Source organism: Equus caballus, chromosome 23, assembly GCF_041296265.1.
Source record: "Equus caballus isolate H_3958 breed thoroughbred chromosome 23, TB-T2T, whole genome shotgun sequence".
Lineage (NCBI taxonomy): Eukaryota > Metazoa > Chordata > Mammalia > Perissodactyla > Equidae > Equus > Equus caballus.
Window position 1 is genome coordinate 25402958 of NC_091706.1, and position 16903 is coordinate 25419860.

The 16903-nt window shown below is 40.7% G+C and overlaps 1 protein-coding gene across 12 annotated transcripts in view; it reads right to left on the reverse strand.

Moving 5' to 3' along the window:
- TLE4 (TLE family member 4, transcriptional corepressor) overlaps nt 1-16903 on the reverse strand; it is a 141655-nt gene that overhangs the window by 88597 nt on the left and 36155 nt on the right. For 7 of the 12 annotated variants that reach the window (XM_023627157.2, XM_023627156.2, XM_023627153.2 and 4 more), the window contains one exon: nt 3540-3614. The exons of the other annotated variants lie outside the window; for them this stretch is intronic. In XM_023627157.2, coding sequence (XP_023482925.1) covers nt 3540-3614 — 75 coding nt within the window. The remainder of the gene's footprint in view (nt 1-3539; nt 3615-16903) is intronic. 12 annotated transcript variants of the gene reach the window in all.

The following is a 16903-nucleotide window of genomic DNA, read 5'->3' on the forward strand; positions in this document are numbered from 1 at the left end:
TTTCTTGTGCTAAACTGCATTTTCCTACAACACCATGGCATACCTGTTCTTAAGGATTTCTTTAAGGGAGTGTGCTTTGCTTTTTTTTAAAAAAAAAAAGCATATTTCTATCATTTTATTCTTCAAAGAGTCAGGTTAAAAAAGAGGGGGAGGGGATCCAAAGAAACTCCATTTTCTGTTTTTACAAGCCAAACATTTCCTTTTGCAATGTTTGTACTAACAAAACTTTTTTCTTAATGGTAGTTTCTTTGGAGAGATTCTTATGAGGTTCCAAATCAGCCTCCTTTATTAAGCATTACCACATTCACACAGCATGTGCTGATTATATAGTGTAATGGATTTAAAAAGCATTTTAAGATAGTCAGATGACTCAATTTAATAATACAGGAAATGAAAACATCATTTCTAATTAGATCATATTACTGATTTAAAACTACAATTTGTGTGTTGTTCCAACAGTGTGATCGCGCAGAAATTCTAATTTAAAAACACAGTGGCTAGTAGGACACATGACAAGATCAAACCAGAGACACAACGCTCCCTCAGCCCATTTGGGGAAACTGCGGGAAAGCTTCAGGGAAGTGTAAAATACGACCAATTCAAAACAAAACACAAAATATTAACTGCAGAAAACAACACAGGAATTTTCCTGGGTTTTTTCCTTATAAATAAAAGATAAATGATATTTAACTTATTTCAATCTATCAACAGTTTTAAACTGAACATGACCTGTGAAAGAAATCATTATAACTGTGTTTCATTCCATTAAACACAACTAGCTTACTGTCAAGAGAACAAGCTGCCTCTCCAGGTTTCAGGCTCACTTCAGCATTTTGCATTTAAACTGCATGGATCACTGGTTTGGCTCATTTGCCAATGAAGGTAGAATAATATTGCAGAGTTAAAAAGGTGCTTCATCAGATTTCATTAAATCTGGGAACATTTGTGCTTGTGTAGATGGTGCACACACATATAAAACAGATGCATGTGCACCGATAAACAAATGAAGGTGTGCAGGGGCTTCAGACAGGGCTTTGCCTCTCAGGAGGAAAAATTTTCATTCCCTCCGTGCACAAAATTGTTGCCGACTACATTCTAAAGATCAAGTAACAAAAATCTAAAATTGACCCCTCACCACTTTCAGTAGCAGGTCAAAATACCAGCACCTCACAACACGGCCATGTCCAAGGGCAGCCAGAACAGCGGGTGCATTTAAAAGTCCACAGTGTTACAACTCTGAAAACGACTGGACACAAGGCACTACCAGGGCTGAAACAGACAAAAGACCAAAGACGACAGAGGACAGCAGCAGCAGAAAGGCAGCAAGTAAGTTGATAATTGAGCTCTTTTCTTGCTTGGTTTGTGACTCCTGAAAACTGCTGGGTTTGTTTTTCTATTTCTGCAATCAATTTTTCAGAATAGTCAGGTTATGTGATTTTTTTATTCCATTTTCTACTAGGATACAAATAATTTGGAAATCCCACCAGATCCAGCAACTACAGCACATGCTGCTTTGATAGCATGCAATTCGACTGAGTTAATTCTTCAAATAAGTTTTTAAGTCACAAAATTAAATTAGCTTTGTTTTAATAATTAAATCCATACACGCACAATATGTCTGTCAGTAACTTGGCTACAGTCTAATAAGTCATCCTTTCCCTGAGAAAAGGCAATCTGCCATCCCATTCAAAACAAAATATGTAAAATGAAACAGATATAAAACAGTATTAAAAGTGTACTTGATGTGATGAAGGGAAGGGCACTTGTTCTGATTTTATACCTCCCCTCAAGTTTCTAAGCAACATCCAACACAAAACAATGTGTTTTTGATTTAGATTAATCTCTCCAGTGTACAGACAGTAACTAATAAGACTCGAAAAAGAAACAAAAAGCACCGTTTTCCTTCAGAAGGATGCCAACCAGACAGAAGGTAGGATGGCTACCTGCGTTTTAGCATTTCAGACAATCAATCAACACTAAGCCAGAAATGCCCCAGCAAGCCCTCCGGTCAGTCCTCACTCCACACAGTCTCCTTCACGGCGGACGGCGGACAGGGTAGCGGCTGAAAAAAGCAGATTCTGCCCCTGGTGACCTCGAGAGATTTGGTAACCAAAACCAGCCCAGCGTGAATACAACACACACTTCGAGCAAACACAACTGGTATATATACATATACACTAACTTTAAGATGAATGCCTTCTCAGTGTTTTAAAAAATTTATTACGCTACTCTTTTCTGGAATTTTAGGAAATAAAAACTAACTGTGAAACATAATCATCTCTCATCTCTCCCTCACCCCTGGCAGAAAATGTATGACAAGTGAGTCTGTAGTGTGGCTTGTTCTGATTCAGGCTCTTCTTTCCCAAGAGCCCTTCTGAGGAAATAAAGGTTACTCTTTCTCCTTTATTATGTCTTCTAATTTACTACCACTGTTTTCTTGTGGTCAGAGGGACACAAAATAGAGCTCAAAACAGCTCATCAAAAAACAAGCTACAATCAGACTACTGCCCTACCACCATCGGCAGTCACCCCAGAGTTCTGATTTCCTTGTTAAAAGACAGAGGCGTAATTGAAGCAATATCTTCACTTCAGATTGATTATCAGGCGACCCTTCTCCGCATCTTCACTCGGCAATTTGAATTTTAATGAAAGTAAATGGAATAATTAGCATTTCAAAGTATGTTTGATACACTGAGGGGAAAAAAGAGAAAAGACTTTTGTGTATAATTTATACACAAAAGAAAGTATTTGGGAGGGGGCAGAAAGAGGAAGGCACAGTTGTAGTGTCTTTATTAGAATAACCTAAGGAACTGCTTGTACCAGGTGCATAAATAGAGATGTGAGTAGTGTGCTCTTTTCAGCTAAGATTTCTCACCTTTATTATTTCTAAGTTTTAGCACCTTATTTTATTACTTGTTATCTTAATCTGGGAGAACAAAATGGAAGTGGAGTGACTGCCCAAACCCATGAATTCCAGCAGGATTTCTATGCAACATTAATGCTACTATGCAGGAAGGATTTTACAACTAGGCCACTGATTTTTCAGAAAGGTGTAGTTCATCTATTATTTTCTACTACAAATGGACACTAGCCCACAAGAACCACTCATCACAAGGGAGGAAGAGTAGCAGGGAGATGTGAAAATGCACATTTCACTAAAAATGATAATAATTAAGATAATCTATATTTGAGGAAAGATAAAAAAATCAGGCCATTTTGACATCAGGGCAATCTGTATCTTTTTTCTGGCATAGGTTAGCAACAGAAGCTGATTGCAAAAGAAATATTATAAAAGAGAACTACCCAGTCTCCTTAGGGGAGAATTTTTGGGAACATGTCAACCTGAATTGGTGAGAATGTGATCCAAAGTTTCTGAGGCAGCCATCAAATTTCACATGAGACTGAAGGCAAAGTGCTTAATTTCACTTTATGGACTTCTATTGCCCTTTGCCCCTTTGATGGAATAAAATTTAAGAAGAGAAAGCAAGAGAACTGATGACAAACACTAAGATCAGAGCTAAAATGGAAAGGCCACGTACCCCAATGATGGCGTTCAGTTCTGCCATGGTCACCTGCTTGGCCCGTTCCACAGCCTGCACCACTTGTTGCTGGTGCTATAAATGAAGATCAGAAACAGAATACAATTATTTGTGTCTACTCAGTCAAGAACAGCTTTTCCTAACATGTCCTCTACCTTCAATTACATGCAAAATAGGATTTAGGGGTCTCCATACTCCAAATAGAAGCCCCAGGTGGAGGGTGACTAAATCTCTAGGGTACATTTGGGTCTACACTGCTGAGAACTAACTGGGCATCCAACTGCGCCCCCATGAAGGATGCTCCCTTACAACTGGTAGAAGCAGCTTACATTTTCCTTTCATGTCAGTGATGCAAACTGACCCAACACCTTCCACTAATACTACAAACAAAACAACAGAACCCATTTGACCTGCTTTCTTTGTACCCCCTTTTCTCTGCCATCTACATAAAAACTTTGAAAATACTTCCTATAAGTATTTATTTTTAAAATTTTTCCTGCTGTCTGTTAGAGTAAACACCGGAAGGACATACAGAACTAAACATTCATGTTTCTTCTGGAAATGTAAAAAGTGTTCACATTTTAATTTCTGTCAGGAAGGGCTGCAAATTTAAAAGGGATTAAAAATGTACAACTCTCCCTAGCAGTAAAGTTTAAGAACTTCAGGTATTTCTTTTAAATGCAATAGAAAAACCAAAACCTGCAAGTTTAAGTTAGTTTTCCTTTGGAAAAACTAGGACGAATAGTATATGAAAATCCCTCTATCCATGATTCAGTTCTAAAGAAAATGAGCAAGAACTGCCATTAGTAATTTTTATAACATTAGAAAAATAGCACAGACGTCTCAACATGGAGGCACTCACTTACATTCGGACATACACAACAGCTTAGACAAGTACCCCCAAAGTGTAAATATTATTCCCAACTAAATACACTCGAACATTCTAGGATCTACACACTCAAATTCGGTCTAAAATAGTCTCTTCTGGACTTCTTTCACTAGGTTTAGTGAATGAAGAGCCAAAGGGACTGTGCTGTGAAACAGGCAGTCCTCTGTGTGGTCGGCAAGAGTCTCATTTTGGCTGATCCCAGTTGAGAAATGTAGTTAACTTTCTCCACTGACTTGAAGTGAACATGAAGCTCAGCTATCATACTGCCCAATACATACAAAGAGGTAAGCCACGAGTGAAACATGAAATTCTCCCTGAGCTACCTCGCACTACATTCCAAAACCCTCAAACACACAGTCACTGAGATCAACCAGGGTGACCACTATCCACCTCCCAGCTGTGGAGGGGTGGTGATGGGGGGTGAGGGGGTGATGTGGGAAGGGAAACTGCTTAAATTAGTCATCTACAAGTGGTGTTTTCATCCTTGATTTCCTAATAGAAATGTGTATTTTGTGCCTGCAACTAATGGGAAGAAAAATGTCAAATAACAGATCACTGCATTTTAAGCTTTTACTAAAACTCAGAACATTAAACTACGTATCTCTGATTTTTTTTTTTTTAACTGTAAGAGTTTAAAAATAAGGGCTTAAGAAGCAATCCCAAAGTCTTCATAGATATCTCCATCCATTCTCTTACTCTTTAATAAAGTATTTGTCAAAGTGAAATAATTAATTTCCCTCTTTTCTCCAAAGAAAGTAAAAATCCTAAAGATTTATGAAAACACTAAAAGGAATCAAGAGGCATAGTCAGTAAAATGAGCAGTAACAGTAGTTTCTCCTCGAAGCCAGCCTGACCATGTATGTTTACTGACTACCTACTATGTGCCAAGCACAGAGCTCATGTTTAGATTTAAGGCAATGTGTGTATCAGAGTAGTGAAAAATGGCAGCAGTTGGAAAGCAGAGAAAAAGATAACATGTAGGACGACTCTGAGACTTATCTAGTACTCAAAGTGAGTACATGCATGGAAATTTTATGGGATTTCCCACCTCTTACTTTCCAACATTCAACAATGGCTGCGCAAAATGTCCAAAACACTGAAACAGACGCCAAAACACCACATGTGTATACATCCAAGAGGTATATCATTCATTCCACTCATGCACCCATTCATTCAACAAAAGCTTTTAAGCTCTTACTCTGTGCCATTTCTGTATATTACTGAAAAATCTCCGTATTACTGAAATATCATCTACTCTGTATTAAGTACTCAAAGAACACTTCTATGAGACAGAGATGCAGAAAATGCATCTAGTTAAGCCCTTCCTACCATGAAGATTGATCAACTCTTGCTTCATAAACTGGATTCCAACTGCCAAGATGGGCAAAGATGCCTTAGGCTGAAACCGCTCTGGCTCAGCATTAAAATCAAGTGCATTTACTGAGAAAACCAGAAACACACCAGTGAACCATAACACTCACATGCTCCTATAGAAACTCTTGCTAAAAATCTAAAATGACAATGGAAGTCACAACTGAGCTCCTCCCTTTGCTCTCATGGCAATGGCCATGGGCTATAATACCACATCTGAACTTCACCTGTAGTTCAGGATTTTACTTCCCTATTTCTGCTTACAACTGTGAATCATCTGCTGTTTAAGGACCTTTGGAACAGAAGCTCCCTAAGGGAAAGAATGCCTCCTCCCCTGTGTGCTCTCAAAGCACCAGAAACACCCAACATTGCTCACTCAGCCACACAGTAACATTACACCACAGACTAAAGCAGCACACACCAGGAAAGGGGTGAAAATTAAAACTTGGGGAAGAAGGGGTAAACGATCACAAAAGAAAAAATGAACACTCGAGAAAGAAGCCTAAAGTACTCCCATAAACTGACCCACAGGGGGCATTTTTTTTTCCATTTTCAAATTTTAACAAGTAAGCTCTGTGATTCAGAAAATACAGCAAGTTTTTCACATCTTCTCAGAACCACGATGGCTTTCCCATTATGTCTGCCATCTCTTCCCCTTTTCTTCCCCTGCCCCATCTGTTCCTCTCCTCACTCCACCCTACATCTCATTTCCTCTCCCACTTCCTGCCTATCCCCTCAGCCCCCTCACCACAAGTGGTGACAGCCACTCCAGCCCCAGGAAATCTGCGGCAGGCAACACTATGGCTGCTCTTATTGCTCAAGCTGCTCACTCAGATATGAGCTCCCGGTGTGACCTTTTCACCAGTGCCACCAAATAAAATGCCACTGAGAATATATTAATAAGCCAAGGGTGAGAGAGGGGGCCTCTAACAGGGATTTGGAAGAGGAAAAGAATGCCCAATTATTTATTCTTTAAAATACTGTGATTGATAATCTTTTTTAAAATCCTGAAAAAAAAAAAACCCCTACACATTGTGGTTATGGTTGCACAACTCTGTAAATTTACTAAAAACCGTTAAATTGTACATTTACAATCAGTGAATTTTATGATGTGTAAATTATATCTCAATAAAATATTGAGATTTAATGAATACAAGCACAGTTGGAAAAAAAAAAAGCCAGTAAAATGAAATTCTATATGCTAAATCACTTGCCTACTTACTTTCATCATAAAATTATTTTTGCATTTGTTCTGGAAAAGCATTGAAAACTTTTTTCTACAAGAAAGAGGCTGAAATAATTAATATAAGCTCAGCAGTCCAACAAAGCCTGCTGAGAAACAGATCTTAACAAACCACTAAAGTGTGTACAATCCGTGTTTAACGTACGCTTCTCAGAAGAGATTACAATGACAATACCTGCCATGAAAGTACTTTAGGGCATGGCAATAGATGTGATACCTCTAATAAAAACAGTAATAAAAAACTCTATATTATATCCTAGAATTTTTTAAAATATCTCCCTTATTGATAGGGTCAGTAAAGGGGTAGTAAGAACAGAGATGTAAAATGAAGTATGATTCTTATAATGAACAACACTGACACTCCTGACAGGTGGAGACACAAGTGAGCAAGAGATAACGGTCCCCCTCCTCACAGAACTTCCAGACATAGAGAGTGCCCTACAGTACCAGAATATAGGAGAGAGAATCCCAGGGGAAGTTACAGGAAGGAACGGCCAGCACATTTCCTGGGGCAGGAGGATAGGGTTTTGTTTTCTTATTCATTCATCCAATTATTTCCGCACCTACTATGCACCAGGCACTGTGGTAGGAACTGAGATTAGAATAATGAACAAGACAGACAATGCATAATACTCAAGAGGCTCTGTAAAGTAATTACAGTTGGAGAGTAATGTCCATGAAGAAAATTACAGGATGCTATGCAATCACTTATCAGGGAATTATCTAACCTAATCTTAGGGCTGAGGGAAGACTCCCTAAGGAAGCTGACCCAACAACTGGGACTTGAAAGATCTGCAGGAGCTCTGTGGATGAAGAGCAAGGAGAAAAGAATTCCAAGGGGAGGGAACAGCTTGCTTGCGTAAGGTCCCTGAGGGGGAAAGGAGCTTGTCTGTCAAGGAAGAGAAAGAATGTGTGGCTGGAGGAGGAGACTAGGGTAGGGGAAGTTGGGAGAGACAAGGCACAGTAGGATTTTGAGGGCCTTCTTGGGCATGTGTGGCAAGACACTCATGCAAAACTCTTTAAAGTGGAAGAGGTATTCACAAAAAGAAGAGCAAAGGCAAGCGCATAAAGTCATTAAGTCATTTGAGTACGACACAGGCCTACCCTATAGAACCACGTACTACTAGTGGGAAGTGAAATCTGTAAGGCAGGAGGAGCCCAAACAGTTGAAGGGCTTTGCATGACATGCAAAGAAGTTGGACTTTATCCTGGTAAGACATTTTTTATTAAAATTTTTTAGCAGCAGAGTGCCATCAGTTCTGCATTTTAGTAAGACAGACCTGGGAATAAGAAGAAGCCAGACGGCAGGGAGGTGAACCAGACTGGAGGGAGAACAGCTAGAAGGCTAACGCAGTATTCTAGGTGAAGGACACTGAGGCCTGAACTTGGACCAAAGATCCTTTCTGCCAACAGGAATCATTAGCCACATGTACATGAAAAACCACTCAATCTGAACTAGAAAGAGCCTTCAGAAATCACGAGATCCAGATGCCAGTAGCCTCCCAAGCACTGTACCAACCAACCAACAAACCACCCTCCATATTTCCAAATGCCTACAGACTTCTAAATGCTGCCTGGGCTGAGGGGAATGGGATGGTGGCATTGCAGCACCAACCACAGGTCAAAGGCCATTACTATATCTAATGATGAATCTCCTCTGTCACACCCTAGTAAGTAATCAATCAGCCTCTGCTTGATTACATCCTCTGAAAAGGAATTCACTACCTCACAGAGAAGCTTTTTTCCATTTGGGAATAATGGGCCCTAATAGTGAGTGAAATCTACTCCCCATAACTTCTTCTCACTGGCCCCAGTTTTGCCTCTAAATTCTCCTCCACTGGAGTGCCCTTCAGGTATTTGAAGATGGCAGAATGCCTGTGTTCAATTCTCTCTATTCCAGGATAAATATCCCCCGGTCACTGGCTCTAGGCCACTCATCTTCCGGGCTACTCCTCTGGTATGCCTGATGCCTGACGTGACTAGACACAGTACTCCAGGTGTGGCTGAGCAGAACAAACTGAATGTCCGTGTCCAGTAAGTCAGGCTAAAATCCTACTGAGCTTTTGTCAGTAACTCTACCAAGTTTATTGACACAAAAAAGCCTCAAATTTAACCAAAAACTCCTCAAGTCAGCCTCTTCTAAATGGTATTCAAGGAAACGTTGGTCTCATAAGTTGTTAGGTATTACTTTAAAAAAAAAAAAAACCAGGTTTAATTTGGCTAACATCTGGTAAACTGCAGGTCTTCTTCGAGCTTTAAATCTCAAACAGAGTGAATATGTACACAGGGCTTTCCAAACAACTTCAGCTATGGAATATGGGATTAAAGCTCTGAGGAGCACACCTTGGGAAATAATGCCCAAGGTCTTTTTCTTTCTGATCCTTCAGCCTTGTCTTCTCCATTTTCATTCAGCTGGGGATCGGCCATTCTTTGATAGATCCAACAAGCTCAAGTCCATGCTTTCCAATAGAACTTTCTGCAATGTCAGAAATGTTCTAGATCTGTGCTAAGAATATGGTGGCCACTAGCCACATATGGGTGGATAATGAGCACCTGAAATGTGGCTAACGTGACTGGGAAACTGAATTATTAACCTTATTTAACTTTAAATCCAAATAGTCACAAATGGCTCTGGCTACTGTATTAGGCAATGCATCTCTACTTAAAGTATGGTATAGCTTAGCCCCAGTAATAATCCAATCACTGCCTAACTGAAAGTCAAAGAAATGAATCAATTTCTCAAATTAACGCTAATTTCTTTGGACACATAAAGATAAGGGTTTTTAGCACTGCTGCCTTTGGAAGGTGGTCCACATTTAAACCTGCAGAAAAAAAGTTCTCCCTCTGGAGAATCATCTTTCACTTGCTGAGGACAAGCAGGCCATAATGCCACCATAAGGATCTCACCAAACATCCAATTATCACCAAAACACATGGTCATGTAGAACAAGCCAATAAGTCAACCATGGTACCTGAGACAGGATTATGCTCTCTGATACCTCATTCAGTATTGTGGGGAAAAAATACATTTTAAATAAAAGGTGGGCCAATGCGGAAATCAGAAAAATGGACCAAATCCTCTAAAGCCCCAATCCAGGTCTATTAGTTACTTCAGGACATTCCTTAGATATACGGGGCTGTCATAATACCTTGCTAACTCTGATAAAATGGCCCTGATTGGGAAGCAGACGTCTCCTGTGAAGGCTGCTGGCATTTAATGAATGCTCTTGAAGACAGACTTACGGGTGTCACTGCATACTTATCAGGGGATCTCTGGTGGTTTCAGCCAAGCTCTCCTAACATCAAACCGTGTTATCACAAGCCATTGATTCCTTACAAAGTTAACAAGCAATAAGATGAGTTAACCTGGTGCCATTATGAGGCGAGAACACTGCCACCAGTGCATGTAACCACCGCATTTTGTTCATTTCCTCCCTAAGGCACAATATGAAAGTGACTGATCACGTTTTTCAACTTCCATTTTACCATTATTCTATACATGTAAAATGTGGTTCAGAGTAAATCAGTACTGTGTTAACCCAGATGCCAAATAAACAGCATTTGAGATACACCTATATCTCATATATCTCAGAAAGGGCTGGTCTTCCATCAAATTAAAAGAACCAAATTTATGGCATGTCCAAAATAGAAATTCATGTATCATTTGATTTCACTAGCTATTCTAGCCTATTGGAATTTAAATAAATGCCTATTATCACCATTACATAAGTTGTATATTTTCTACCATTTAAATGCAATGCAGAGCACCCAAACAAACAGAATTCTGGCAAAAAAACACTAACTACTTGCTACTACCCGTTAGAAAAGCTAACAGGGCAATAAAAACCAAGCTTTGAGTTAAAATTAAATTTGCACTAAAAAGCATTCAGGTTCGAATGTTCCCTTTTCCCTAGGTAAATATAAGAATAAAAGTAGAAGGCTTAAAATTTTCACTCCTAATTTCCCATTTATACTCTAAAAATTCTAATGATCATAGAACTACTGTTAAATGTAGTCAAAAGAATGATTTGAATTCTTTATTTCATTTGTTAAATCAATATTTACAGATGCAAGGAAAACCAGCTGCTCACAGGTAAGCCCGGGCCTCCAAGCTGGGCACCGCCCTGACTCCCCGTGACTCGGGAGGTCTGGTCCACAGGGCTCCTCCAGCAGCCTCGGAGCAATCCAGTTTCAGTAACTCAGGGAACAAGAAAATTCAGCTAAGGAATTACAGAGGAGTGGGGGAGGAGGGGAATATTCATCCTCCTTGGCACTGAATGACTAGAAACAAGTTGTAGCAATCTGCTGAAAACAAGGTTAAAGATAAATAATGCCATTTCTCCAAAGGTAAGGATGACTATGGGTTTAATAAATGGGAATTAGGAAGCCACTGGTCATGAGGAACCACTTTTATGCTCTCTCACTCCCTCCAGTAAGGTATACACATTTCAGGTTACTTTAGGCTGTGGTTTGGAAATGATTTGAGGCCCAAGACATTAAAATGGATCAAGTTTGATGCTACAAAACAATCAACCTGAGTTAATTTTTCTAAGATGTCTTAAAACTCTACAAAACAAAGAGTGATTTATCCAATACATCTTCCACGATATGTACTTATGCGAGAGGAAGACTGTCAAAAAATTTGATCCCATTTTCCCCAGTTCAAGAACAATACATGTTCACAAAACAGTATGTCTGAGATAGGTAAGGTGGAAAGGACTAATTTAAAGACTTGAAAAATGTTCCACTCACAAGATGAGATTTCCCTAACAATAACTTTTCTAGCTTCAAGTGGCATTTTCCTTCCAGCATGGCTACCACAAAACACGGCAGGCATATGTGTGATCTGCTCTACCCATCATTTGATTGAGAGGTGTCTTCAAGAATCTTTGTACTTTTTAAAATATGAGCATAAACATAAGCTGTGCTTTTAGACCTAGACGGCCCACAGGGCCCATACCATCCATGTGAGTTCCTTTCCACCTTTTGTGAATGGATAAATGATAAACAAGACCTGACAGGTGACTCTCTTCCTTACAATTCAGACCTGGGAGGAGACTTCTATAACAAGAACTATGCATTACTGTATATTTTCTGTGATAAATTAAAATATGAGTTGTGCTGACTATCTAGTCAGAGCTAAAGTTTGTCATGCAAAGACACACCATTGGTTCAATAGGACCTCCCTTCAAATCAACACTGGCAATAATAATAATGACCACTATTGTTAATTAATACACAGCACTGTGACTAGAATCAACTGCCTGTTATCTCCTGATATCCCTTCTCTTGCATTAGTATAAGTTTTAGGTGGGCATAATGGCCACTCAGCTAAGACCACATTGCCAAGTCTCCTTGCAGCTGGCTGTGGGCAGGGAACTAGGCATTGGCCACTGCAAAGTGAGCAAAAAGGTGAGCATCCTCGACATCATGCCCTTAAAAGAAAACACACACGCCCTCTCTCTCTTTACCTTCCTGCTGGCTGGGGCAGGACGTGATGGTGCTAGGGATGATGAAAATCAATAGAGAAGGGACTTGAGTTCACCACATCATGAAGTCACCAAATTAGCTACAGCTGCTTCTATGCAAACTGTTATGTCAGAGAGAGAGCAGCTTTTAACTTCACTAAATCACCATTCCTTTGATCTCTGTTAAAGCAGCCAAATACCCAGCTAGGTCCTTTACACTGTAACTTATCCTCATATAACAAACCCTACAGCACAGATACCATGTTATATGGATGAGGAAACTGCAGCCCAGAAAAGCTGGTATTTTGCTCAACATGATAATGGGAGAAGCAAGCGGCTGAGCCAGGATTTGGTCCCAAGTCAGCCTGACCTCAGGCTCTTACCACACTGCCTCTCACATAACTCTTCCAATGAACTCTGCTCCTTGTTAGCAGAGCAACACATTTCTGAAAATACCACTGTACCCTGGGGAAAGATGTTCAACTATAAGGTAAGACCCTTTCACCTACTGACCTACAGCCCACCAGGAGTCTGAAGCTCTCAAAGGTCTTAGGTGCACCTTGTTGATCACCATGAAACATACCCTAGCCAACCCAAAAATCCTCCAAATCAGGTCCTCAGCTAGTGCCCAATATATAATGTTTAAGCAATCTAACAGATTAAGATAATACTTACTGGTTTACCAAAAACAGAAAGTATTCCCTTCCTTCTGAAAGATAATCGGTGTGGAGCTAACTGCCCACCATTGGTAGCAGTCCTTGGAGCCGCATGGCCCAGCTACCTTCACAGGAAGACCGCCAGCCAGCTCCTTATGAAATATATACCTTGAATTCTTCCAGTTTTTACAAAGTCCTTCCTCTCCAAAGGTCTTGGAAACCAAAATAAGCTGGAATAGAATCCATTTCCCAGGAAAGGGAAAAAAACAAAACTAGCATTTACTATCCCAAGTGCTTTACATTTTAATACATACAATACACATTATAAAGATGGGGTTATTCTTGCCATTCTATAGGAACATTAAGGCTCTGAGAGATCAACTTTCCCAGCACAAAGCCAGTAAGAGGCAGAGTTGGTCGGATTCCAAATTAGCAGAAACGCTTGCACAAGCAGCACATAGTTTTAAATCTACATCAGAATCTCCTTAAAGGTGTGTTGAGGGGTGGGGCACTCGAGTTAAGTCCGTACTTACCCGCATCCTTCAACTCTGCCGAGGGGCCCATAAGGTCTAATGGTCTACAAGCTATGTCCTGAAATCACTGATGAAAAGGAGAGTCCATCCATATAAACTACTTGTAAAAACAAAACTAACTTCAGCTCAGCAACCAGGTATTTTCAAAACAGCCAGTTCCCCAAATGGACGCGAAGCTTGTTTTCCTAGAGCGCTGTGTGGGTAAAACCAGCCCCATCCTAAACCACTGCTCCTTCAGAGGGGAGCGTTACAGGCTGACCACCTTGAAGAGCTGTCACCTTCTGGATCTTTGCTTACTGGTTGAGGAGAGACAGGTGTTTGCTAAATTGGAAAACTAATTTTTGGAGCTAGAAGAAAATCACCCTTGGGGCTACCTAATATGCCTCACTGAGATTTTTTAGCTAGTTCACAGCCCTGGGTTCAGTTTTAATTTACACTTTTTTCCTTCTATAAGAAGGACATTAGAGGGAAGATAACCAATTTGCATTCTTCTGGAAGGCAATGACTAAAAAGGGGAGGGAGCGCTGGCTCCAGGTCCTCCCAGAAGAAAACCTGGAGCTTCCCTGGCGCCGCGGCAGCCAGTACTACTGCCGGGCAACATGAGGAGGTGCTCACTGTGTGCTCAACCGCATGTGTATAATCCCAAGCAATCCTCACAGGGATCACACGCATTCCAGGCTATTATTAACCTCATCATACGGACAAGGAAACTGAGGCTTAGTGAGGGCAATCACTTGCTAAAGGTCACCCAGCTTAACTCGGTCATAGTAAGCCAAGCAAGGCCTAACAGGGAGGCCAGGACTCGACCCAGATGTGACTGTCATCATCCTGGCATCTCTTGCTTCTGGAACTGCCAACAGGGAGTTGATTATTTATAGCTCCTCCCCAGCAAAGGAGACCCAAAGCAGGATAGAGAAGAGCTTCCCACTTGTGACTTTGAGATTTGCCTTTTAAAGAAGAAATCGGAGGGCAGCAGAAGATAGATCAGTCTTACCCATTCCTAAAAGAAAGTGGGAGCAAAAAACAGCTTCAGAGAGGTGGACTCATAACATTTCTCTGATAGTAGGGATCCTATAAAATTTTAAGAATTGCAGTTCCTCACTTTAATGGTAAGAGGTGGCAATATCTTCGTCTAACGCCCGGGACTTTGGAAGTGGTCTGTGAGTGCAACAAGCACATCATTAAGATATATATTGGCTATAACTTTTTAAAAAATGTTTTAGTGAAATCTAATAGGAAAGTTCTTTTTCCTGTGATTGTTATATACATAGACACAGTTCAAGTACTTCTGAACTACAATTATACAACCTTTACTTCTAAAAAAAAGTCTTGCCATTAAAACAATTTATTGAGTGGCTATCATACAGTACTATATATTTTTTTTAATTTCAGAAAATGTGACAAACTAAACACAAGCATTATTAAGCAGGTTCATTAATCAGCACATGGGAGGCTAAATTAAAAATAGACTTCACCTAGATGTCTGTAAATTTACCTCTTGTTCCTGTCAAACTCCAAAATCAACCACTGGGCTGCAGTTTATGTACCAGTCTTCAGGGAATGTTTCACTTTTTTTCTGAATACAATCACTTAATTTTTAAATAAAAACATTTTAAAATCAATTTGAATGCCACAGCTGCCGTTTTGGCAGTGAGACCGTCACACAGAGAGCCGGTGTTAAAAGATCAGATTAAGAGCCTTCAGTCCTGGCACCGAGTGACGCTCGCAGCCATGCAAGGGTCATTTTCCATGCCTCTGAGGAGACAGGAAATAGAATTCATCTTCCTCTAAGAACCTGCCTCCTTCCCTCCCTCCAGATTCTGGTCCATCTGGCCTCAGGGTAGAAGTGAGGAGTCTGAGGCTCACCAAACGCCCACAGGAGGAACCAGGTGGGCAATGTTCAGACACAAAACATCAGAGAGGCCCGGACTGGACAGGAGCAAACGCGTCTGTGGCCCACACAGTAAAAGATAAACACACACCTTAGGAAACTAAAAAAAGAAGAGCCAATTAAATCCAAAGTAAGCAAAAGATATATACTGAATTAGGATTTAGAAAACCATGACACAGGTCATTCATTACACATGAATCAAGGATTTCAACCAAGAAATGCGAAAATATTGGAGAAATAAATAGTTGGTAAGATTATGATGCCTATAGTCCCAGCCTCAAGCAGAAAAGGAGTTGCCAGCATCTCCCCATGGCTTTCCTCTACAGGGTACAACTTTCTTCGCCAATTAAGTCCAGTCCAGTCTTGCTCAGCACCACTCACATTACACATTCTGTTCTTATTGGACCCGCTCACAGAAACAACAGAACTCACGTGGGAAAACAACCTATTGGCAAATCACCTCCATCAACACCCCTAAGACCTCCTTCCACTTCTGAACATAACCCCACAAATCCTACAAAAATGCCATGGGAAAACGCTGTATCGGTGATTATACATAGGGGTCTGTGCCTGCAGAGGTCCAGGGCTAATACCACCCCAGGGATAATTCAAGCTTTTCTCTCTACCTTGGGGTATGACACCTCAGCCTGGTTACAGCTCTGTGCATTATACATTCTTCCCATTCTCCATCTCCATCAAGCAGACCTGCTAAAAGTAAGAAGAAATACACACTGGTCTGCATCAGGCAAAGGCAGCCAGGCTTCCCAAAGAAACGCAAACAGGCCCCTTAACTCTCCTTTACCACTCCATCTAATCTAGTCATCACAAGCAAAACCTAAGTAGGAGTAGGTAAATGGGGATACAGTGGGTGGTGGTTTTGTGGTCACATCTAAAGGGGGAGAAAGACAAGACACCCTTTGTTGTTTGTGATCCAGAAGAGCATTTGAATTCAGGATGTTAACCTAGGTCCACGGTTTGTGAACATGAGCACCCCCATGGGATACACAGCTGATGAAAGGTACTCATGGTTACTGAGGTCTAACCCAGCTCAGACCAGATAACATGACACACAGGAACCCACCTATGTATAATACACGCGCATACTCAAATACCAGTTGCACGCTAACATCAGCACATGCCCACTTGTAGGCAGTCAAATGAACCGCTCTCCTGAAAAGCGGTGGCGCAACACACTTAAAAGAACTGAAGGGTAGGAGGACAGTGACTTGGTGCCTTCTAGCCCACAACACAAAGCACTGTGGCTGCAAGATATGCAGATACTCCATTAGCTAGCTTCTTCCTTCTCACAGCTG